At 38.8% G+C, this 26,166-nt stretch overlaps 2 protein-coding genes and 1 long non-coding RNA gene across 4 annotated transcripts in view; 1 reads left to right on the top strand and 2 right to left on the bottom strand.

Annotated features, from left to right (window-relative positions):
- The first annotated feature begins 4,384 nt into the window (after positions 1-4,384).
- LOC138049948 (uncharacterized) lies at positions 4,385-11,440 on the top strand. The gene is made up of 5 exons (XM_068896435.1): positions 4,385-5,182; positions 6,817-6,972; positions 7,725-7,896; positions 8,458-8,596; positions 9,951-11,440. Exons 1-5 carry the CDS (start codon positions 4,829-4,831, stop codon positions 9,997-9,999), a joined length of 870 nt encoding a protein of 289 aa, XP_068752536.1. The 5' UTR covers positions 4,385-4,828; the 3' UTR covers positions 10,000-11,440.
- A 601-nt stretch (positions 11,441-12,041) lies between these two features.
- On the bottom strand, positions 12,042-16,869 carry LOC138049952 (uncharacterized). Its single transcript, XR_011132494.1, has 2 exons — positions 16,479-16,869; positions 12,042-12,493 (listed from the first exon to the last, which is right to left on the bottom strand). It is a non-coding gene; the product is annotated as an uncharacterized lncRNA (long non-coding RNA).
- Positions 16,870-22,128: 5,259 nt separating this feature from the next.
- The window catches only part of LOC138049945 (CREB-binding protein-like), a 26,770-nt gene continuing 22,732 nt past the window's right edge, over positions 22,129-26,166 (bottom strand). For both annotated transcript variants that reach the window (XM_068896429.1, XM_068896431.1), the window contains 2 exons: positions 25,525-25,794; positions 22,129-24,677 (listed from right to left, as the gene is read on the bottom strand). In XM_068896429.1, the coding sequence (XP_068752530.1) occupies positions 22,491-24,677; positions 25,525-25,794 (2,457 nt within the window). In that variant the 3' untranslated portion in view covers positions 22,129-22,490. The remainder of the gene's footprint in view (positions 24,678-25,524; positions 25,795-26,166) is intronic.

Below are 26,166 nucleotides of genomic sequence, written 5' to 3'. Positions count from 1 at the left end.
AGCAATTTTATTTTTCTCCGTTGGATATCAAGTGAGCTTTGTTTCTAATATTTTACTAACTTGGTATTATATACAACACTGAAATCAAATGGCACATTTTTTATGGATTTAACAAACATTGAAGGAATCGAACGCCTTGAATGCATCACAGTGTTTACTGAAGTCGCATCTAAGTTGTCTGGCAATTAACATTTATTTTGTACTCAACCCTGCAAAGGTAAAAAAAAAATTGGAAATGTGACAGTGAAAAATTATTTGAATGAAAGCTTGTTGTCTCTTTTGTGCTTCATTATTTACAGTCAAGGTTCGAAAAGGGTTTGATGTGAACTGTCAGAAATTTATTTAATTGCATATGCCTTGTGACACAGATTGTGTCTTGCTTGCAAGCTCGCAGTTGAAATAGGAAGAGTTTTTTGCCTCTAATAGCAAATACGTTGTTTGTTTCAAAAAATGTTTCGCTGGAAAAGGCTTTTTCTGAGATTTCCGACCTTTGAGAATTTAACATGTGTAATTTTCGAACTTAACAAATTTGCATAAGTGGGTTGAAATGTGATACGGGAGGATTTTTGTGGTAGTGTAGTGTAAGCAGCCCATAAGTCACGAAAATAAACAGGTCTGTTGGAAGCGTGCTTGAGTTTCAATAAAATAAGCCCCAAAATCAGCAGAAAATTGTGACGCTGATGAATAATAAAGTAGCTGCTATTTCCAAAATGATGGAATTACCTGGTGATAAATAACCTCGTCTTGGAGAGTAAATTTTTGACTTTGCAAAAACAATGGTCAACCTCAAGAGTTGGGCGATTGTGATCTTTGTGTTGAATTCGCACATTTCTTTTCAAATCTTATAACACTTGAAAGAAAAAGAAAACTAACAAAAACAAAAACCGGTATGTTGCCATCATTTGACACAGATGTTCCAGTGTTTCGTGAGTAAACACGCCGCGGTAACTTGATCACGGCCCCCGCTGAATTCGATGTCACTTTCGATTTTGCGATTTACTTGTGCCGCCAAAAGTACAATAACAAATTTGAATGTAGCGAAAATCTCGCAAAATATTTTTCGCTGATCGTAACTTTTCATATGCGCGGTTCAGGATTAATGTTGTTTTCATGTCGTTAATTGTGTTGCTGATAGCAAAATATTTTATTCTCGATCGACCGTTCTGAAAACTTCCTTCTGCTCTTCCTAAAAACTGTGTATAAATAATTATATACTTTTGCATCAATATTTGCTTTGCATAAAGCAAGCTAACAAAATCTGTACCTTGCTTGGTTCGCATTTTTGAGCGTTAAAATAGAATTTTCGGTCCTATGCTTCTGTTACAAAGTGGTATATTTTTTGAGGTCACCCATCAAGATACTAACCCCACCGGACAGGGTTAACTTCAGTGAACTTTTGTATTACAAAGCTGTCAGATGCTCAGAGTGCACGCTTAAACTTGTGGTTAAAAGAAGTTGTGAGGGAACTTGAAAATGATCAACATGTCACCCTAGAAGCCAATGTTTCTCGATTCCCTTTTATTTTCTTCAATCTTTCTGGGTTTAGTACTGTGCTAGTAACCACATGTCTTCTCAGGGGGTCTATTTACCTAAGATTTCTACCATGGCAGTACAATGATACACAATACCAAAACAATACCGTGTACTATTAGAGCTACATATTACGCAAAAACGACTTGAATCTCCTGGAAGACAAAACGCAGCTCAGTTGACAATATGGAATAAAGTGCTGTGCTACTGCACTACCACACGTACGCAATGCGTGCCTATTTTTTCTGAAGATGACAGGAATTTTTTCTTTCTGACAAATGATTAATAGGCTGGTAGCCAGCTTTTTAACCTCAGAAAAAGATCTGTTTCGTCGTATGAACGTGTGAGCCAAAGGGCCTCTGCTGGCACGACTTCTGGGTGACCCCTTAAATGGTCTTAATGACCCCCGACTTGAAAAAATTGACTGGAACGCTGCAGTTCAATACCACCCAACTCAGTCCCTTCTGTTTTTGAGTAACACGTACCACAGGCAACCCAGTTTGTTTGTTATTCATTTGTTTGAGCAGGTTGAAGTATTGGCAGCTATTCAGCTGATGTGGACCTGCTATACCCACCCAACCATATACTCACAGAGGACAGCCACAACACCGGGAACTTCATCCCCTACACTTCTCGAATAGTGTGTGGGTTCTTTAACGTCCCACAGGGAGCTAATTAACATAGAAGAAATTTGTGAGACGGGGCCTACGATTTCTAGTCCTTATCCGAGAAGACTTGAAAGTTTAACCATTTGCGGATGTAATTACAAAGGCAGCACTTATATCCTTTAGTTTCTTTATTTTTAACAACAATTTAGCTTCAGAAATTATATTATACACCTAGTAAATGTCTTTTTGTAAGTTTTATTTCCATTTTTGCTTAATTGGCTTCGCAGTTTTGGTGGAGTCAGTCTGTGCCTGGTTTTGGTGTTGGTTTTTCTCCTTGGTTGCCGCTTGTTGTTCTTTTCTTTTTCCTTTGTTGACTCTTTCCATTCGTTAACAAAAGTGATACCTACTTCTCCCGCCATTTTTTTTTGATAAGATCGATTCGACTCTGATAAAAAACTTACATGACATCATTCTAGCTAACCAATCAGGTGTTGTTCTAAAAGTAGCCAGACAGAATGACAGAGAGCTAAAAATAGATTTCAAAAAACTATCATGGTAAGAGACCCTAATATGGGGGATTCAATCTCTTACCTCTTGATCTCTTTTACGAACTAACAAAGACAGTTGCGCTTAAGGCATTGGGGCGATAAAAAGCATGAGGCACTTTATATCAAGCTCTAATTGAGCCACATTTTGACGATTTTGGGTCATTGTGGTATAACTTTGCAGAATAAGGTACAGAAGTTGCGAAATAGAACGTACAGCCCGTGTTTTGACTTATTCTAATTATGACGTCGATGCTGGTCACTTGCTTGAGTTTCTGGGATGGAGAAATCTATCTTTCCAGCAAATACATAGAGCTTCAATGGTTCATAAGGCTCTGCACGGGTTGGCTTTATGTTCTAAGTTTGAAAAGCGGGAAACTGTTTATAACCTAAGGGACTCTGAGAACAAGCTAATTGTTCCATTGCCACACACTACAGTGGCGCTGTGCTTTGAAACAGATTCCGCGAGAAGTAAGACTTACTGCTAGCAGAGTCCCTGGGCCAGTTCAAACGCGTTGAGTAAATACTGGGTTGAGTCATGGCATTCTTGGAGAGCAGCTTTTCGTATTACAGTTTTAAGATCCGGTCATGCGCTCCTGGATCCGGTGTATTGCTAGGGAGGGGAGGGGGGAGGGTAGTTTTAATCTAGTATTTTATCAATTTATCACTTTACATTGTTCTTATATTAGGTGACGAATGTCCGTGAATAAAATAAAGGTTATCTATCTATCTATCTATCTATCTATCTATCTAAGACAAAAATATGACACACTCGAACAAATTGTTGTTGTTATTGGTTAAAAACTGTCAAAATAGTTTCACATAAGTATCTTTTATGGGGAATTCTCTAGAAAAGGAGGTATGCCCGGGGCCTTCATATTTATTTGGAAATGATAGCGGGGCCTCTTGTTCGCAAACTTTCCGAGGACGTTCAGTAGGTTGGAGCAGAAGATAGGACACAAGTGGGGCGTATAGAAAAGTGAGAATCAGGAATCGGGAATCGGAAACTGAAAGCCTGAATTTAACTAAAGGAGCAAAAAAACAAAAATAAAAAATAAAAAAAATAACCAAAATAAAGCAAAGAATGGAGGCTGGTCAAAATATTTTATAAATATACTTGAGCGAAAAAAGCTACAATAAATAAGTGGCATTCGAAATTCACTTGACTTACGATTATCACACTGGCATAGAGTTTACACTTGATTGACACGATTGACAGGATTATTTCAGCTTCATTCAGGAACGAGTTTGCTTCACGAAACAGTTGTTCAAAAATGCGAAATACCTTAAAGTCTGGGACGAAGTTTCATATCATGCTGTGATTCCTTGCTCCTTCTTTGAACACGTACTAGCGGTGAGATAATTAAGTTAACGGATACAATTAACAGAAACAGAAAATTATACCCTTCTTTTTACCCCAATCATTAGCACACATGGTTTTCCTACATTCGATCAGTAATTTGCCATCCCTAATCATATTTCACGGGTATATGGAAAACTACGGTGATTTTTTTTCTATTTCCTTAGCGTTTACGTCAGTGGACTATCATAAAGAGACTTCCCGGTTTCCGATACCGGATTCCTGATTTTCCATATGGCCTTTTAAAAACGAACGCCAGCTTCGACCACGTGCCTGGTACCACGTGCATTGAAACGCTTTTATCATAAAGTTAAATTTGTGTGTAAAATGTTTCTGCGACTCTTCAATCGTGCAACGCGACTGCTTAAATATTGTCATGACATACAAAAGTTGCGTAATTGTTATCAGTAATATTCAAATTAAGGACTCTCTTATTTGCATGTGAAAGCTTCTCACTTGTTGAACTTGCATGTCTGGCTGCAAATACAAGTGCTAGGAAACGGAGCATTTTATTCATTTGAACTCACTTGCAATCGGCATTTGAGAGCACGTTCTGCAAAATTTTAAAGATACCTACAGGTAATCATTTAAGGAAGAAAAACCAATATATTGAGGAAAAATCAGTCAAATTGACGTGACCACGTTGGTTTTGAGAACGATTTAAGTTCCGTCCTCTAGGGTTTTGTTTTCGTGGTACCAACGTTGAGCTGTTTGTCATCTCTTCGCAAAGCTTTCGCAAAAGAGCCATCAAGCTGTGACACAGAACTTTACGAGCCTACGCGGCCATGGGTAGACGAAATTTCAACATCTCCAAGATCATAAGCACATTTTATTGCATCTTTAACTTTGTGCTAATCGCTGACTCATCACACCGAGATAAACTGGCGGACAAGCAAAACAACCTCATCGCAAACAAAGTCAACTTGAGTGAAGGCAAGTTTCTAGTAGAATGGAACATTGACCAAAATGCCGAGTGCATTGAATTCAATTTGAACGTTACAGTTGACGAAAAAGGTTGGATCTTCTTTGGATTCATGCCGTTGAACAACACTGAGAAGCCAAGAAGAATCCAAGATACTAAAGGAGATTTTGTTCTTACCTGGATATCGGCATCACCCTCACACGAAAGGAAAACACTGGTAAGATATTTTTTTCAGTAGTTTTGATTTTACGTAGTTATCGAGTTATTTATCTATAACTTGTAACAAAGTTTCTTCGATGTATAATTTCGTAAGTCAATCCCATGCAAATGTACTGCATCGTTTCTCTCAGTTCTATTCTTTGCCTTAAAAAGAGTATTTATCAGTAATTCTGTGCGAATTGTACCAAACTAAGGCAGTATCGTCAAGCAGATCACCGGCTTGCCGCTACTTGAATACCTCTCAAAATGCTTTTTACAACAATATTTGACTCAGTTTTGCTTTTTGTCCAAGTTATACGGAGGACTTGGAATCGACGGTGTCACCAACAGATAATTTAGTTCCCCAAGATTATCGCAAATCATTATTTTAAGCCCTCGAGACTTAAGTTGTTGCTAAATTCCAGGCTACAGTAATTTAAAAATTTCTGGTCCTCTGTTAAATATCGTAATAATTTATATTGTAAATGGAATTGATGAGTTGACAATTACCATGTTAGCATTTACAATACTTATCCTTTTATGTAAGCAAGACAAAAAACAAGGGATTACTATTTCCTAATGTCCTTAGCAGGTGCATAGCCAGGGGGGACCGCCCTTTGTGACAGTCAAACCATATCTGTGAGACTGGAACAGAGGAATTTATGTCACCTGGAACTCACTCTCTCACTTCATCTTAAGCTATTTTTAAGCTTGTCTTCCCCCCCCCCCCCCCCCCAACACTCACTGTTCATCCTTAAAATTGTCACTTTCACTTTGAAAAATCCTAGCTACACGCTAGCTTAGAAAGGCTCTCTGACTTATTTACACTAAAAAGCTGAATTAAAAGAGAGAGTTCTAGCAAACTGAAGAGTCTTTGGAACAAGTTATTCTTCTTCCTCATTCGGTAATGCTATGGAACCATATGTCTACTAACTTGATGGAACCATATGTGAAAGCTGCAAGATCTTAAATTTGACACATGTACTTCACATGAATTCAAAACTAAATGAAATAGGACTGTTTTGAAAGAGGACTGTTTTGAAAGATGATATGTGTTCTTTTTGTAAGAAAGTTTTGGAGACTTAGCTCCTTGCACTTCTTTTGAGTGTCCCTGTGTAAAAATGTGTAAGAAAGACTTTTAATAGTTTTATGGGGAACTTTTACTTTCCCTAGTGATTTTTGTGAACTCATTGCTGGTGTTCTACCTAAAGAGATGTCCCTTGCTGAACTGTTCAATATTTGTGGGAATCCAGACGTTAAAAAACCTTTTATGTACCAAAAATAAAATTCAGATTATTTTAATTAAAAAAGAAATAGAAAATTAATTCATAAGGTGACTTCCACTGATATTGTTGCTGAGGTCTTGTTAAACCTCCAACATGAAAACAAGAATAAGTTTTTAGCTCTTATTACATCATAGTGTTTGTGTTCCTAACATGACATTGAACTTTTCACACTAGCAAAATATTATATCACAATTTTTTGTTTTCACTGATGTGAACAAAGCCAGTTTCTTTCAAATAATCTAATATTTACAATTTTATTGCTGTTCATGTGTTTGTGATTATCTGTTTGTGTACTTCTCACGTTTCCTATCGCTCTTCTTTATAAGCTTTTTAAGGCTAATTTTGAAACATACATGTATCTTGTCAGGACTTGAATACCATAAAAACGACAGGGAATTTAGAGATAGATGACAAAAACAATTACCAGGTTATAGCAGAGAATTCTACAGAGAACTCAAGCCTTCAGGTGATTCACATCAAAAGAAAACTTGACACAGGGGACCCACAGGATGTGCCTATCACGGTAAGTCACATTCCTGGCTGTGGAACCAGGTACAGAAAAACGACATAATAACTGTAGTTATTTTGACATTAGGTAATTCTATTGTTTACTTGTTTTGCAGAAGAGAATTTATTCTTCCTCATTTTCCCTACTTTTTATAGTATTCATACAGTCTTGTTCCTTCCAATGTAATGAAGTTTCATTATAATTTAATAATTTTTGTAAATTTGTACAGCAGTTTGGTCTTAGTATTTTTTAATCTTGAACAACTGTAAGTGGTGCAAAATACGCTTTTGACACTCCAATTAGTGGTAAAACAGAAACTTAATTGCCAAGTTTTTTATTTATTTATGGTCCTGTATATGCCGACTGTGTCTTTTCATGGTACATTGTATTCAGAAATCTTTTTCACTTTGGAACTGCTGAGTACCGGTAGGAACTTTCCACATGATGTTCAAGGTTTTAACATCTTAGAACCACGTAAGAACCATTCCAAGAACCTGTACAATGGCAAACTAGAAAGTTTTCATCAGTCAGGGGCAGATCTAGGGGTAGATGACCTGCAGCTCTCTATGACAACTGGTATTCTGCCAAAAAAAAACCATCAGTCAGCAACACTATTTCATTCCTTAGGGGTGCACCCCCTCCTAAGAAAAATCCTGGATCTGCCCGTGACAGTTGTATGATAACTGGGTGGTTGCAACTTTTTAGCCAACAATAAGTGTAAAAAAAGATTTAACATAGTGGCTCTACAATTATTATTTGTTTCAAAGGACCACCCAATGTGGATGTTTGGTGCATGGGGAACATCTGGAGAGTTTATAAACGAGTTCACAAAGATAAAAGACAACATAAACAACTCCTTGAGAGTTGAAAAAGCCGTCTTCATGAAGAAGAATAAGGATGGAGTACATTTCAATAAGGTGCCATGGAAGGTATTAAAAGGTATGTTGGTAAAAACGTTTACAAAAACTCAGACCTGCATTGGATTTAGTTCAAAGTTTTTCTCCTGCTTTAATCTTCCAACCCTTGATTTAGGCATCCTGTATCTCAGCAAAAGGGAATTTCACAAATTAACAAGAAAGGCAACACCTAAGAAAAGTTGTTAAAATAAGCAAACTAGTGCAAAGCTATACACAAGGGCTGCAGAGAGGGAAGGGCTGAGCCCCCCACGTTCTTCCTGCAGTGTTGTGTTCTCCTAAACCTCTCCCCCCTCCCTCACACTTCCGTGATCCATGCCCCATGCCAAAACCTAGTCCCTCCCCCACTTTCAAACATACTCCACAGCCCCTAATACAAGAAGATGCAGTAAAGTACACAAACTGTGTGGCTTTAAGGCAGAAATACCACAGCTCCCACATTAAGTGTGACAATGATATAATATTGGTTTCCGTCATATCTACATGTAACCTTAAGTTGATAATTCCAGGGGGAAGGGGGCATAACCCTTAACAGATGTAGCTCTTGGCAAATCTTGTTATACTTAAACGTTTCTTTGTTTAACAGAGCAAATGAAGAAACATTGGATTGGTGTTGTTGTTGGTTCAGCTGCTCTATTGACTATGTCAATTGTAGCAGTGATTTACTTGTGCATCACACGGGGTAAAATCAACGCAAAGAAAATCAAAATGGCTATTTACAAAGAGTAAGTTTTACTTCCAGATATTCTCTTCCATTCACAGTGAGCAAAGTTAGCACTGAAAGTGGTGATAAAGACTAAGACAAACTGTAATTTTTCGGTTATAAGGCCCAGCATTTTATCGCAAAGAAATTGCTTGTTGGCCCCAAATGTGATCTAAACCCAAGGTGCATCTTATAGCTAAGTATCTTCTTGCATCAAAACTCGTGCAGGGATGATTCTTCAATCCTCAGCCTGGGACCAGGCTCCGCAGCAACCTCGTTCCACAACCACAATGAAGGCAGAGAAGACTGAGACCCTGGGAACAAGGTTGGCTCTGCAGTTGGGGTTATAGTGGGGAAAAAAAAGTCGGCACATTGCACTCCTTCCCTTCCGCAGACCCCCGCTTGGCTCGCTTCGCTCGCCACGGCCCGAATTCGGAGCCTGGTTCCAGGCTATTCGATCCTTTAACATAAGATGGCAGTAACATGGCCTTCAAACACCCCCAAGAAAGTACTAATAACAGCAGGATTTAAAGGTTTTCTCTAAATTCTAGTTGAACTTCCGTCTGCCACTTTTCTTGACTTACACTGCAATCTTCAGACTTTCAGTTTGTGACGTAAATGCCATCAAGTTTGAAAGTTAAAGGTGCATCTTTAATCTTATAACCAAGTGCGCTTTGTATCTGGAAAACTATGGGTAATAATAAAATTATTATTATTGGCAGAGAAATTGAAGCTTTTACATCAAGATTGACGTTTCTTTTCCTCCTTACTTTCTTACAATACATTTCTGTGCTCAAAATGCTTGAGGCCTCACTGGAGCTGTAAGGATATCTGATCCTGCTTATTCAATCCATCCGTCCAACTTTCCATTCATCCATCTCTTTCTTTGTCTGTCTGTCTGTCTGCTGCCCATGTCAGTCCTCAGCTACAAGGCAGCTAGTATGTTTTGAGCATTTTTTCAAAATTCTTCACATAAAGGCAAAGGGTAAGTTTGTTGTATGTGATCAGGATAGTTAGCAACTATTCACTGAAGTGGAGGTGGCTAGTGGTCGTAAATATTCACCACTAGCCACCTACACTGAGGTGAATAGTTTTTTTAGCGTAATATTATACTAAAACAGTGAGATAATATAGCACAAAAAGATGATTTTAACTCATTTATTCTTGCAAAGATTGCAACAATTTCAGGCGCAAATTGTGTGTGAATTGCTGGGAGGTGAATAGCCATGGCATTTCCAGAGTTTGAGTATCCAATCAGTGCACCCATTCAATGCTTTCCACTGTTTTAGTACCGTATATACCGGTACTAATTAAGAATATTATGCTAACTCTCAATTTGAACTGATTTGCCTAATTCTATTTTCTAACTTTTACAGAGATAAGGATGATGAGGCCAGAGTAGCATTCCTTCATTCCCGCACCTGATGACATCATTTTTTGGACAAAACATTAGCTGTTTGATTCTGAAAAGCATAACTGAGTCAAGGAAAATGTTAAAATTAAGAAGCAATGCTAAATATTGTGATAAGGGTAATGTAGAGACAGTGCACAGATTAAAGAGGCTTGCCTGTTGCTGTTAACATTCTAAAGCCCTGTCCCTGAAGCTTCACATGCATTCACTTGCAATTATCCCAACCCTTTTGAAGAAATGATAGATATTGTACCAGTAGTTTGCGACAGCAACATTTTTTTTAACCTATGAAAAATGATGGTCTTTTCTCATCATAAGAAATTTTGTAACAAGAGTTTGACTAAAAACTAAGGTGTCACTTTTGTCACTAAAATTGAAGTTGCTGACTTAGTAGATCCGTAAAAAATGGCAAATAGCCATAACTAAAACATTCCCATTTACAGTACAAAGTACTTTTACCAGGGTATGATGATGATGATGATGATGATGATGATATTTAATTTATAATAAACCCACACAATAGACCAATTTCAATATACTAAATTTAGTCCTAAACAAAAGGCATCAACACAAGGCTCTGGGGAATAAATATAAGGATTTGTATGAGTTTCTTCCCCAGAGCCTAAAGATCGTGTCTTTTGTTTAGGACTGAATTTTAATATATCAAAATTGGGTTTTTATTGTACAAACACTAGATTTACACCTTTAATTTCACTCAGTTATATTAATTTCGCTTACTTCTATCACAGCTTTTAATGAGAGTTATACTGAAATTACACACTACTTCAACAACGACTTGCATACACCTGGCCCCAGTTGTTCACAAGGTGGATAACGATATCCACCAGATAAATCACTGTCTAGTGGAAAGCACAATTGGTTTTTCCAAAAGGTCTAGATAGCAGCAACAATATAGATAGTCGTATAAACATAACAACTTTCTTTAATTTTCCAGACATGTTTCGACAGTACATCCGTCATCTTCAGTGTTACATATTTTAAATTCAACGGCGATTTCAAAATATGTAACACTGAAGATGACGGATGTACCGTTGAAACATGTCTGGAAAATTAAAGAAAGTTGTTATGTTTATATGACAATATTGGTTTTGCTATGACTTATCCACTGGATAGTAATTTACACGTATCTGGCAGATAGGGCTATCAATTATTTAAACACTTGGGCCAGGTGAACAAGAAGTACCAAGAATTGACCCTTGGTAACTCTGACTAAAAGCCTAAGTTATAAAAAAGGGGGTGCACCTGCAGTACAATTTCATGAGACTGCTGACATCCATATTTAGGTCTTGGTCTAGCGTACATATTGTATTTATCACTAGCTGATTTTGTCTCTGTCATGTTTGTAGAAATTGGTTTAACTGTATTTTTAAGCCTCATGATGAGAAAGTGTTTTTAAAGTTTATATAATTAAAAAAAGTACCCCAGAAGATCTATTTCTGCTTAACCATTTTCTGCCCAAGAGTGACACTTTTAGATTTTACTCTGTCTAATGTCAGACGATTTTACTTGTCAATGGGCCCCCCCTAGGGCAAGAAAGGGTTTAATGATTCTTTTTAAACTTTGTAGACATAAAAATCTGACGAATTTTGGGACTGAAAAAAGGTGTGTGGGTTAAGAGGAGTATTGTTTGTTGTAATTTTCTTGCATATTATATTAAAATATTTGCAATATTTATAATTGAGACGTCAGTGGAGACGCCATTATTGGGCCAACCTAAATCTCAACATTCACAAAAAGCTTTTTGATAATCAAGCCCATCAGTTTTAAAATCATGTGTTCTTCATGTTTCCAAACATTTAGTGATAGAGCGAGCAAATAACAGACCAAAAGTCATCGCTAATGCGACAGAAACTTTCAGTTCGGGTTCTACGACACAGTCTGTCTTTTTTTCTCCAAATGTTGACAATGCTTTTTAAGCTCTGTTTAATGTGTTTTTATCAGGACATTCGTCTGAAAGTTCATCCATTGCTTATTTTTTAAATGTAGCATGTTTGAATGAGTAGCTAATTGAATCAGAAATTAGGGTGATCTGGGAAAGGCTGAACAAAAGGCCTTTTGCCAATTTATTAGATTTTTCACCATCAAAATTAGCATCATTTCTTGTAAAGTAAAAGGGTTACAACCATTCACTCCTGAAGTCAAGCACCATTTTTTCACATGAGCACTTAACGTCCTTCTGGATAAACATACAAATAAACGATGTTTACAACAATGATTATGTGAGCTATGAAAAAAAAATTAATTAATTTATGTTTAAGAAAAAATGGTTGCACTGAAAACAATGTCTCACATCTACATTAGGTTTGGAGATGGTAACAAGTTCCACACAACAGCATCCAACACCAAAGACAAGGCAATTTCATGACTGGAAATCAGTGACAATCCATGAACAACTAAAAAATGTTTTGAAGCAAATATTATTGATGCATTTGCCTGAGGGAGGAGACGGAAAAGTTCATCCATTGAGAGCTTTGTAGGCATATGGCACTGAAAACCAAAGAAAAATAATAATTTATATTTATTTAATGTATACCATTCATGAACCTTCCAAGCTTCACAACCCTTCAAGCTCTTGGTTTCAAATCTGATAAATAATAATATCAACAATAATAATTCCAAGAGCATGCATTGGATATGAGACAGGGCTTCTGATAGGTCGGCAAAAAAAAAAAAAAATTGCGGGGTTTTCAGAGACAAACCCATGGAAAAACAGCCAATTTCACAGAAATTTTTGGCCAAATTTTGCTGGAAAATGATCGGTTTTGCAATGATTTGATGAACGCTTTTAACGAAAATAGACGGCAATTTTGCCACTTTTTTACGAAAATGATGAGGGTTTGCCTATGCAATAACAACAGCAGCAGAGACACCGATTGATGACCAATGTTGCCTTTTAGCGGTGACCACAACGTTTTTTTAACAGAGATCATCATTTGCTCTTTCAACAACAATGTGCTTGAGAAATGCGTCAATAGTAATGCAAGAAGGGGTTACTCATTTTGAGGCAGAGGCTATTTGAAGAAAAACTGCAAACCCCTGGTTGCAAATACTCGAAATCGACCCTTCTATGTATATAATCAAGGGGGGTGCAAATTTGAAATTTTGAGTGACTCTTGCAGTACTAATTAAGACTTAGCAGATATATTATAAAATACATATCAGATCTTCACCTTGTACCACAAAAGAAAACAAGTTGTTACATTATGGAAGCACATGATATAATTATATATATGCGAAAGAACAGTCCCTTCTTAAGAATAGAGCAGGTCGTGACAAATCGATAACTTTGATAGTTGATAAAAATCGATGGTTGTCAATTGAATTCGATCATTGTCAATCGACAAATATCGGAAATCGATAAAAGTTGATTGTACGATTTCTTGTGATTATCGAATTGGATCGATTTTTGATGTTGAAGTTCCATTTTGATCGCTTTTAATCGACAAGTGCCAAAACATCAAAAACGACATTTTTCATAGAAGATGAACGAAACACTTTAAATCACTTTCCATCACGGTTAATGTTTGATGCTACACACAGTAACAAACCAGCTTGCCCAGTTTGTTTACTTAACTTTATTTCAATATGGATTTACTGTGAAAGTGTTTGAACACTGCCATTAATTTCGTAGCTGACTGATAATCTTGTGATTATCAACAAATTCAACTTGTCAATTGACAATTATTGACAAAATAAACATCGAGTATTAGGGCCTGTTTATGTGAGGAGAGCAAGGGATAACTGGTGAAGTTTCTTGTTTTGGTTCAAAATGAAGGTTTATTTTAGCTCTAGCAAGTACAGAATGGCATTTTAAAACAAAAGATGCAAAAATAATCCTTTGATCATGCAAATTTAACAATTTTTCATCCCTGTAAACCAGGCTGGACCTTTACGTTTATATGAGAATTTTTCAGCCCGGCTTGCTGAGATCTTGGTGGCTCAGACTGGGATCTTGACAAGCGGACCTACCCGCCTTCTCATATAAACGAACTGACATTTTACCAAAGAAAATAGTCATTAGCTGAGGTCTCGGCAAACCGGGCCAGCCTGCCCAACCGGGCTGGTGGCCCATATCACAGGCGCCCCAAGCTCAGTGTGAACATGGCCAACAAAAATATAAGGATTTGTATGGGAATCCCGATAAAAAGCTTAAAGAAGATAATTATATGAAAAAATTCTCAATTAAAAAGCCTAACCTTATTGCCAACGTGGCTAACTTACTTCCTGTGTGGTTATTTTCCAGATCCGACGCAATTTGAGCCATTTGTCAATTTCGTGGTTTTCAACGGTATAATAGAATCCCAAGGCTGGAAACTAAATTCTCAGGTGCCACCAATTTGAGTCAAATATTCCTAGATAAAATGTTCCCACGGTCACAATTCCACATCACAATCAATTGACAAAGATTGAACTTTCATCTCAACCCACCATCAACGCAATAGCAGTCCGGCGAGCGACCTCAGGCGGTAATATTGCAGGAAAACAGCTTTCGAAACGCACGCTTCCACACCACATAGGCCACGGCTTTGACCCTTGATAACAAACTGAGCCTTACCGGGGTGGCACACCATAGTTTTGTCAACCGCAAATTTCTTTATTCCCCTGGGTCCAGACATGACGGCATTGACTCAAGCTTTTAAGGAATTAAAGTGCCCCTGTGATCAAAAAAACCACTTCCTTTTTTCCTTCAGATTTTGAAAGTGTGTTTGCTTAACACCTGACTGGCAAAATTTTGAGCTTTGATTTTTATCCAAAGGCCGTTTACTTTGAGTGAAGTTTTGGATTTCACGGTCCGCCATTACTCACATTCAAAACTGACCGATTGGACCTCAGACAGTTGGATCCAGGAAATAGTGACGTCAGAGGCTCACTAGCTTAAAATTTCAACTTGTGAACGCAGCTTATTATATATGCAAAGCATGAGTTTAAAAGTCTGAAAGCCCAAAACCCCCGTGCTGCATATTAATTCTGTGGCGTACACACATATTGCATTCTTAAACTAGTGAGCCTTTGACGTCATTTTCTCCTCGATCCAGCTCTCTCAAGAACATAATGTTAGTAATGGCGGACCATTAAATAGGAAAATTACAGCTAAAATAAAGAGGTGTCTTTTTGAAATCAACTTAGTGTTTTGTTAACATAGTTTTGAAATCCAAATAAAAATATGAATTGATTTTTTGGTCACAGGGGCACTTAAACATGCAAATAAACTCTGTTCTCATAGGATATTGTGCTTCAAATATTTTGTTGCTGAAGCCAGTGAAATTTAATTATTAGCATCTGAGAGAAAACAGTTGTGTCAGTAGACCCCGGGGAATAAAAAAAATTAATTGTGGTTGACAAAATACGGGAGCAAATTTTATTTGCATAAGTAATGTTAATTCCTTGAAGGCTTGATAAAAAAACAGTTACGATCAGAGTGAGCCTATTACGTACAAGTCCTATTAACTTGTAAAAGCGGCACGAATGCTCAAAAGTTTGTTCACTACGGCTTTCCTTCTCGCATTTTTGAACACTTTCCTGCTTCCAGAATGTGTTTGTGAAGTTTGTCAACAGGAAGGAGGCGTGACTATGATTGGACGACTGAGTCAATGTCATGTCTGGACCCAGGGGAATAAAGAAATTTGTGGTTGACAAAACTACGGTCTACCACCCCAGTAAGGCTCAGTTTGTTATCAAGGGTCAAAGCCGTGGCCTATGTGGTGTGGAAGCGTGTGTTTCGAAAGCTGTTTTCCTGCAATATTACTGCCTGAGGTCACTTGCCGGACTGCTATTGCGTTGATGGTGGCTTGAGATGAAAGTTCAATCTTTGTCAATTGATTGTGATGTGGAATTGTGACCGTGGGAACATTTTATCTAGGAATATTTGACTCAAATTGGTGGCACCTGAGAATTTAGTTTCCAGCCTTGGGATTTTATTATACCCTTGACAACCACGAAATTGAGAAATGGCTCAAATCGCGTCGGATCTGGAAAATAACCACACAGGAAGGAAGTTACCCACGTTGGCAATAAGGTTAGGCTTTTTAATTGAGAATTTTTTCATATTATCTTCTTAAGCTTTTTATCGGGATTCCCATACAAATCCTTATATTTTTGTCGGCCATGCTCACACTGAGCTGGGGCGCCTGTGCCAATATAAACAGGCCCTTAGTATATCCTAAAACAGTGGATAGCATTGAACGCTTGGGCCGATTGGCTACATCCTTGATATTCACCTCCCGGCAATTCGCGAGGAATTTGCACCCGAAAATGTTGTAATCTTTGAAGGAATAAATAAGTTAAAATCATCTTTTTGTGCTTTTTTATCTCACTCTTTAAGAAAATACTAAAACAATTATTCGCCTCAGTGTCGGTGGCTAGTGGTGGATAAATATCCACCACCAGCCACCTCAACTTCGGTGAATAGTTGCTAATTATCGAATTATCGCCTAAGTTTTCATCTATTTGTCATGCCCTGAATAAAGCTTACCTAATCGTAGAACTGCCACATAAGCAGCGAAAACCTTTACAATAAACCATACGTTTTTCTTGTTTTTCTTTCTTTCTTCGTCTAGAGTAGCCTTATCGGGTGATCCTCCTGCACTAGCCAAACGAAACATTATAATTGTGCACTGTAAGGCTACTGTAACATCACACAAAACTTCCTAGCGCCACGCGGCCATGCGACCTCGAGTATCTACGTCACTTATACAACACGAAGAGTCTCCTTGCTGTTTGACGCCGGTAACAGTAAGTCTATTTTTCGTCCGTTCCAGAATCACCTCTTCTCTCCAGTTGCCTCTTAACTCTTAAGTATATCCGTGATGCAGAGATAAGCCAAAGTGCGGACAAGGTTTATTAATGGGTTGCCATATGGCAATCCAGTGGAAAAACGAGTAGAATTTCTCCGTTTTTTCCCTCTGTCGGTAATCAGAAAAGTTGCGAAATAGGGTCTTTTCTGTCACTCGCCTACTAAGTATTGTCTTTGTGCCTAGATTCGTCTGCGCGTATCTTTGATAGGTTTCAGGGCGTAGTGGAAATGCGTAGATTCAGGTAGATTTTATCCGGTGGACACAGTACAAGCAATGGCGGCGAAGCTGATGCAACGCGAATGGTGTTTCATTGGCTCTTTAAACAAAATATACCCTTATGAGCTCGAAAAAGGAACGTCAATTCGATAAACAACACAAGCGGTGAAAAATGAATATCAGGAATCTTAAAAGCGACGAATAATGGACTTGGTCGGATTTGTTTCTAATATTTTACCAACTGTGATGTTCTGTACAAGACAAAAACCAAATGGCAAATTCTCTGGTAACTTTTTCTGGTTGGATTTGGGTTTAACATAAAGTATTGAAGGAAAGGAAAGTGTCTAGTCGCTCTATCGCTGGAGCACTAATTGGGGACGCTGTAAACTGAAATTAACAATTAACGCAAATCAAGTCAAAGGACTTTGAATCATCGGTGTTAAATTATGTCTGGCTATTTAAATTTATTTTCTACTCAACTCTGCACAGTCTTCAGGTAAAAATAAAAATAATTGGAAATGTGACAGTCAAGAATTATTTGAAAGAAAGCTTGTTGTCTATTTTGTGCTTCATTATTCAAAGAAAAGGTTCTTCAGAAAAGGGTTGGATCCTGAACTCCGGTTAAAATTTTATTTAGTTGCGAATGTTTTTTCGAGAAGGAGTGTGTTTCTTGTTTTCACGAAAGCAATGAATAAGGAAGGGTCTTTTTGCCTCTAACAGCAAATATTTCTGGGTTTTTTCAATAAAATGTTTCGCTGGAAAAGGTTTTTGTGAGATTTTTCGGCCTTTGTCAATTCGTCGTGTTGTGTACTCGAGCTTAACTAATTTGCAAACGTGGGTTGAAATTTGATACGCGAGCAGTTTTCATAAAGATGACAGGAATTGTTAGTCGTGTTCTTTCTAGAAAATGATTAATAGGTAGCCATAGTTTTAACGCCAGAAAAAGATTGGCTTGTAATTCTAGTGTAAAATATATAAAGATTATTTGGGAAGCCAATTTATTGCTACGACTTACTAGTGCGAAAGATTGTTTATATTACTCCTTCACACGAAGACGTTTCAACAATATATCGCTTTAATCTAACCTAAAATCATTCAGATAGTAAAAAACTTCATATTTATGAATCATTTCCTTCGCTTTTGTGTTTGTCAGCATTATGATTTGCGATAATTCAGGTTCACATGTTCGGAAGTTTGTTTTTGCATCTCATAGATGTTTAGACTCTGTTTTGATTGGCTTCTCAACTTTAATGTTGTTGTGTCTCCCATTCAGGTAATGTAAAAAACTCAAAGCATCATTTTTGTTCTTGAAAAGAGTAAAGGTATCGTCCACATACCGGAGCCAGATAGTAGGCTGATTGCTGTTTTGCATCACCCATGTTTCTTCAAAATCGCTCGATAGTGAATAGCGAATCGAACTGACATCAAAGGAACTCGCCGTTGTGGGTGTATTGTTTAGCCCATTCTGCAAGACTTAAGGTAATTCCCTTGAAATTGTTCTACTATCAAACTTTGTTAGAAACTTGGCCTAATTAACATTCATGATATGAACATTAAAAAATTGCAATAAAAAAATGGGGTCACCGTGCTTGTTTACACGTCAGCAGGCTCTTAAAATGGGGGTAGTTTTACGCGTTCAAAATTCGAATCACCTTCATACAGAATTAAGTCTTGGTTACTTCAAATTGAAAAAAAAGCGTCTTTCATTTACATAAGCAGTATTGCTTCATTTACGCCGTCTTTGATTCCCTGGTTGTGGGAATAGTGCACTTTTAGGGACAGTTCCGTGGCCTTGGGTAAAATACACCCAGTACGGAACTGTTTTCCAAAAAAATTCATGTTCTACTATCAAACTTTTTTTCTTCTTCAAATATGTTCTTTATTAGACTGTTCTTAGCAAATACCTGAAAAACAAATCGGGGGTCACAGTGCTCGTTTGAGAGAAAAGGAGCATTTCTTTCGCTATCGGTTTAGTTTGAGCGAAATCTCTCACGTTTTGTATGCGCACGTAGGTGTTCGTGGAAGAATTTGAAGAAACAATTGGACGAAAGGGAACACCAAACAAATTTGTAGTTTCTAAAGAAACTCAGGTGCTGCATCGGTGGGAGAGTGAAACAGGAAAATTTGGTTTTATCAAACGTGTTGATAAAGGTCGAATTACCACCGTGAACGATTTGGAAAGCTAGAGAAAGGGAAACACCACTTTTGTGAACTTTTGGTAGACCATAAAGAACCCCATGCGTGGAACTGCGTAGTACCTTTTGAAAGACATAGTCGTCAATCAGGTGATCTTTTTTTAGCTGTCGAAGGTAAGAAATTAAATGGACCAATCTCTGAAGCTGTCGAAGGTAAGAAATTAAATGGACCAATCTCTGAAGCTGTCGAAGGTAAGAAATTAAATGGACCAATCTCTGAAGCTGTCGAAGGTAAGAAAATAAATGGACCATCCCTGTGGACCCGGTCCATGGACCCCTTCATAGACCATAGACTACCCCTCTGAACCACTCCTCATTTCAGAAAAATCTTAAGACGAAAGAAAGAAATGATTCTCTTTACTTATCTGGACAATTTAAATAATTGTCTCTTATAGAAACCGAAAAATTCTGGTGAAATTCAGAGAAAAAAAAATCGCTGATATTGCAAAGATTTTTTTTAAAATTCAGCTACAACAACAAAAAAGGCACATTCAAAGCAAACAAAACAAAACAGAAACAGGTTTTCAAAAACGTAGAGAAGGTATTTATATTTCATTAATTTTTTTTTTTCATTTTTTGGAGACTCATGTCCAAAGGCTCCGAGTATCACCCAACTATTGAACTAATGCAAATCTTGCCTTTTAATTGGCTATGCTACTAGAGGACTATTAGTCCTTCCTGTCCTTGAGTAATGAAAAGCGTGACGCTTTCTTTCGTTTAATTTTATTCCCAAATAAATATTTTTTTAACTTGCATTTGCTAACTTTATCATTGCCTTCTCTGTCCGACTAGTTGGGTGATACAAAAACAATTAGACCCTTCGCCCCCAAGGGCCGTGGGTCAATAGCCCACTCGGCTTCGCCTAATGGGCTATTGACCCGTAGCCCTTGAGGGCGAAGGGTCTAATTGTTAAATATAAGGCAGAAAGGGTTCCCATTTCTTCTTGACAGTGGACGGCGGAACGGCGGCAATGTTGGTGTATCCAACTAATCCTCCGGGAATTGAACTCGATTATCTTGCAAATGTTTTCCTTTTTTTCGGTGGAAAAACAAGGTCACTGATCACGTGAGTGCAAAAACTCTGTAGTACGTCAGAGGATACAAAAAAATAAAATTAACTGATTGCACAAAGACGCTAATGAAAGTTCGAAAACGCTAATAACTGATTAAACCTGCACAAACCTATTCATGATGGGCTCTATATGCCAAATACGTTACTGAACGTTCCATCGCACTCCGTTCGTGTTATTGTATGCCTGTTCGCTCAAATGACAATGTTTTTTTGCTTGAATGCGGGGGGATCCCTCTGCAGTTAATAAACAACAAAAGGTATATTTTAGACCATTTTAAGGATACGGCGGCCATTTTGAAATCCACTGTTTCAAATAGCTATCTATATAGGATTCTAAGGGCGCAAACTGAAGTAGTATGCATTTGCCCCCTTTGAATCCCATAATAGCTAATTGAAACAATGGATTTCATAGTGGTCGCCGTAAACGTAAAATGGTCTATTTATTGGATTTCAACCGTAGATCACCGAATATTCCATAGCTTGAAACTACTCACATAATACTACTGGGCTGCCTGTGCTAGAAATTGCTTTACATTCCGACCATAAGTCATAATACAAACGTTTACCCCTGTATGTAAATGTGTTTGGAATTAATTAAAATTTTTCCGCTGGATGCCCTTCGTCGGGCAAAACAGGAAAAAAACGGAGATATCAAGTGGCACCATTAGCAAGTGTGAGAATACCTATTGCATCCATTAGAAACTCGGAAAAATCCAAGTTTCAGATGGGATTTGAACCCAAGACCCTCTGTGATCTAGTTAGACTTGCCACAAGTCGACCTCACGATAATCCCTGGAGAAAATGTTTTGGCGAGCGAATCGTGATCTTTCGTACGCGAAGTGGATTTGCGAGCGACGAATCTACATGAGACGAAGGACTTTCGAAAGTCTATGATCTAGTCGGATGCTCTTACTACTGAGAGGTTAGCAAGGGTGAAATGTGGGTCTTTGACTTGTGCGTCTTTTGACTTGGTTTGTGGTAGTCAAAGACGCACATTTCACAGTGGTTCATCATAGTCTCCAGCAGCTCAGTGGTTAGAGCATCCGACTAGATCACGGAGGGTCTTGGGTTCAAATCCATAACATTTACACCTTTCCCCACAGCTTCCTCAAGATGTCGTAAGAACACTGACGTATAGCCTCCCACGCAGACGTTCTTTGGGATTCATCGCGCGTTCCTCCCCTACGAACGTCTGCTGAAACAAAAATCAACTTCCGTTCACCGGCCGTTTGCACTCTATTTAAATAAACCAATCACCACTAATTGTTTTCTACACAATCAATCACATGCCGCGAAAGAATGCCATGCTAAACACGAGTCTATCCAAACTAGAAAACGGCCTCTGATTGGAACCACGAAGTGCGTTTTCGTTTCAGCACACTTTCGTGGGGCAGGAACGAGTGACGAAGACCCATGAACTTCTGCGTGGGAGGCCAGCCGAGGACGAGTGTAATTTCTGATAATCCTTTTAAGCATAAGGCCTGGGTGGTGCTAGGAGTGCCACGTGATCGCAGTTTGTATTTTGCGACCATTAATACGAATTATCCGATTTTCCACCTGCTTGTTTTTAGGGGTTTTCGTGTCCGGCTCTTTGTGCACTGATCTTCATGATAGAGTTAATGCATAAATATCTTTGTCCGAGGCAATTCGATGAAGCTAGCCTTGTTCAACATTTCTGTTAGCAGAATGATTTTAACGTTTTATAACAATGCTAGAATAAAGCTGGGGCATTAAAAGCAAGCAGTTTTATTTTAGTTAGGCAATTAATACGAGTCGCGATTGTTTCGAAATAAGGGTTTTAATTTTATTTACAAATGCTAAGAAGGCTAATAAGCACACAAACATATTGAAAAGTGCACACATTTATTGGTACACAAGCACGTTTGGACAAATATATATGCATTTTAAGAATGTGCGCTTTGTACAGTGCCTTTGACTGAACACGTTCGAAAAAAAACTCTAAAACTAAAATTCCACGAGTCTTTCCTCTGACTTTGGTCCAAGGATAAATTCCTTCATCAGCTGATATTAATCAGCTAAACAGCTATACAAATTAATTATATAATAATGGTACGAATGCTAGAAAATTTCGTCATCTTGATTATCGCGCCGATAAAACTACATATAAAGTTTGCTTCATAAAGTACATTTGATCTTCTCTCTTTCCTTACTTTAAAATTATTTTTTTTTGTTGGGATTTCTTTTTTATTATAAATTTTCAACATATTTGGTCAACTGATCTTGGGGCGTAAGCGGTGAGTCTTCCTGACCAATTGACAGGTCTGGGTCGGTGGGGGTCTGGATTGGGGTTAGATTCATTCTGGTGCTAAACAGCGGTTTATCCATGAGCTGATTGTCCATTTGAGGTGTGGCCGCTTGGTGCGGCGAGGGGGTAGGGCGAGGGGAAGTGAGGGATGTTTGTTGCGGACGCGGAGACATCGTGGGCTGTTGCCGCGGGGATGCCCCTGTTGGGTGGGGCTGTGGAGACATGACTGGTCGTGGCGAGTGTGACGGATGTATACCTTGTTGAGGTGACATGGGGTTGGCTGATTGTGGTGACATCAAATGTGACGGGAACGATGGTTGTTTGGTCTGAAAATGCTGCGGCAGGGCCGCCTGCGTTTGTCCATTGTGTGGATGCATCATCCCAGCTTGAGAGTTGGTCATTTGATTTTGAACCTGGCCTCTCCTCATAAGAGGAGGAACCTGGGGTTGTTGGAACATATTCTGCTGCTGTTGCTGCTGTTGAATAATTCTTAGCCACTGTTGCTGTTGACTGACACTAGCTTGAGAAACAATGGGCATCTGCTGCATAGGATTCTGCATATTTTGCATAGCGTGCTGCATAGTTTGCATGTTAGGCTGCAAACCTGGATGCATTCCTGGTTGCATGGGATTCTGCATGCCTTGTTGCATAGGCTGCAACCCTTGAGGCAAATTCTGTTGCATTGGTTGCTGCTGCAACGGTGACTGCATGTGCTGCATATTCTGTGGCATGTTGGGTTGCATAGGTTGCTGCATAGGTTGTTGCATTCCTTGTTGCATTCCTTGTTGAATACTTTGTTGCATACCCTGTTGCATTCCTTGTTGCATACCTGGTGGCAAGCCTTGTTGTTGCTGTTGCTGCTGCTGCTGCTGTTGTTGCTGCTGTTGTTGTTGGGCAATGTGCCGATGCTGAACAAACGCTGCCATTAGCTGAGGATGTTGTTTCAGAATTTGAAGCACTTTGGCCTTCTGTTGGGGGCTGCTTGGTGATTTAAGCGTTTGCAACAATTGCTGCAGAGGAACTGGCAAATTTGGTCGACTCTGTTGCGACCCAACAGTAGAGGCACCTTGTTGTCCAGACTGCATTTGAGGGAACTGTTGTTGTGCTCCAGCCATCATAGCATTTGAGCGGTTCATTTGTTGCTGTTTCTGGTACCATTCTAATGCCGCAGGAGGGATGCCAGTATTACCTGGTGCTCCGGTCGTGTGCTGCATCGGTGGAGGCATGGTTTGCTGGATGGAACTTGGCATGTTCTGGGGTCCCATAGCTTGAGGAGGGATAGCCTGAGGCAAGCTTTGTTCAATATTTTGCGATTGAAGCCCTGGATTTTGTTGTCTCATCATAGGTGGCGCCATGGGTCCAGACGTGGTTGCCATATTGGGTGGTTGCTGTTGTTGAAAGCCTTGCTGTGGATGTTGTACAGTGCGTGCCTGCATTCCCATTGGTACAACACTTCGCACAGCTTGGATTGTTGCAGCCTGAGCAATTTTCTGAGCTTCTTCCACTGCACGTGGGGGTGGACCGCTTATCACAGGCTTCTGAGGCATGACCGGCTGTTGGTAGGGAGGAAGTTGTGGCTGAGGTTGCAACGTTGGATGAGGTTGTGCCATTCCGCTTGGGCCACCCATGTTAGGTGGGATGCTCTGTGGTGGGGGCTGCATGCTCTGACGCGCCATGGTAGCCATGCGACGACGCAGTGTCTGGGTCTGTGCAAACCTTTGTTGAGTTTGTTGCTGTCGGAGTTTGAGTTTAATGTGTCGGCAGAATGGTACCGTACATTCCCATTCCAAACAGTGCTTTGCATGATAACAGCACAAATGAATGAGTTCTTGACAAATTCTGCAGCCACCTCCAGTTTTTCGTTTACAGATTTTCGTGTGCTCCACGACTCGCTTCATCTTTGTACAGCTTGTAAGTGGACAGTTAATTTCACGGCAGTGTGTAGCATGTACCAAACTCTGTATACAACGCTGGATTTTTAACCGCCTCTCCTCTTGTGCAGTGAGCTGTGGTCGTTCCTTTTTACCATCCTGTTCTTGCTGTTGATCTAAATCCAAGTCTAGACCCAACCTCTCCATCTTGTGTTCGTGACCCTTATCATTATAACAACGTACACACAAGTCATAGTCCTGTAAAAAACAAAGAAACATGTTCCGTCACATCACAAAGTTGTAATCAAGGTTTAGTTCGAGTTCATTTTGTACCAGGTGTTCATGGAATGTTATTTAAACTGGGGTAGCACAAGACTTTCGAGTGTCTAAAGCCATATTTGCAGAACTTCTGCAACGAAAGACTGGGCTTGCTCTGTTTGTAGAAAATCCCAGAAGACAATGATGAGGTAAACGTCTGGAGACAAAAACCAAGACGCAATCACCAGCAACACCATACCCAACTTATGCACCTTAAAGTGCCCCTGTGAACAAATAATCAATTATTTTTCTTTGGATTTCAAAACTATATTAACTAAACACTAAGCGACCAAAGTTTTAAGCCTGGATATAAAAAGGACACTTGTTTATTTTAACTGGCATTTTCCTATTTAATGGTCCGCCAAGTTTACGATCTTGACGTCCAAGGCTCACTAGTTTAAGAATGCAATGTGTGTGTGGATAATATGCAGCAAGGAGTTTTGGGCTTTCAGACTTTTAAATTCGCGTTTTGCATATATTATAAGCTACATTAACCAACTGAGATTTTAAGTTAGTCAGTCTGACGTCACTTTTCCCTGGATCCAACCCTCTGAGGTCCAATCGTTCAGTTTTAAACGTGTGTAATGGCGGACCGTGAAATCCAAAACTTATACTCAAAATGAACGACCTTTGGGTAAAAATCAAAGCTCAAAATTTGCCAGTCAGATATTAAGCACACACACAGGAAAAAAGGAAGTGATTTTTTTTATCACAGGGGCACTTTAAATTGCTAATCCCAAGCCAAACAAAGCATAACAATCAACCTCGCCAGTTTTCCTTTCTGTACCTCGCATTCATTGCAGTGATATCTCGTTTCCACAGGCATCCTACAAATGTTGCAGTTGTAGACAAACCGATCTTGACCCTGGTTATGGAGCTCCACCAACATTGCCATTGTAGAGAACATGGCCCTTCGAAGTGATGAAAATTCGTAATGCTTCTCACGGGAGAGAGTCAAAAATGCATCTCGGCCATCCATTACATCACAGTTCATCAAAGGATCTGGATCGCTAGTTTCTGGCGTTTTCCGGCCATTGAGTCGAATGACAAAAAAGACCTGCAAAACACCAATGCTTATTTTTACAATTTAGCTTGGCTGTAGGAGAATTTTTTCTGATTTCCAATCATCAGGTAACGGAAATGGAAAATGTTTCTTTTTTAATTAATTAATTTATAACGGTAATTGGACTGAGTTGAGTTCAATTTGGTCTGTAATCACACGAGTGATTAACAAAATCGGACGCCCGCGTAACGGGAGTTTGATTTGTTTAATCACGAGCATGATTACAGACCAAATTGGACGACACGAAGTCCTGTTACCAATTAATAACCATTACAATTTCTGAGAAAACAAAATGAATGCATTCCTTTTTCACTGTCTAATGTTACAAATTTGTCCATTTTGGAAAATCCCCAGTTTGGTAGGGTA

The sequence above is a fragment of the Montipora capricornis genome, chromosome 5 (assembly GCF_036669925.1).
Source record: "Montipora capricornis isolate CH-2021 chromosome 5, ASM3666992v2, whole genome shotgun sequence".
In the NCBI taxonomy this organism is placed as follows: Eukaryota; Metazoa; Cnidaria; class Anthozoa; order Scleractinia; family Acroporidae; genus Montipora; species Montipora capricornis.
This window is presented reverse-complemented; position numbering and strand designations above follow the sequence as displayed.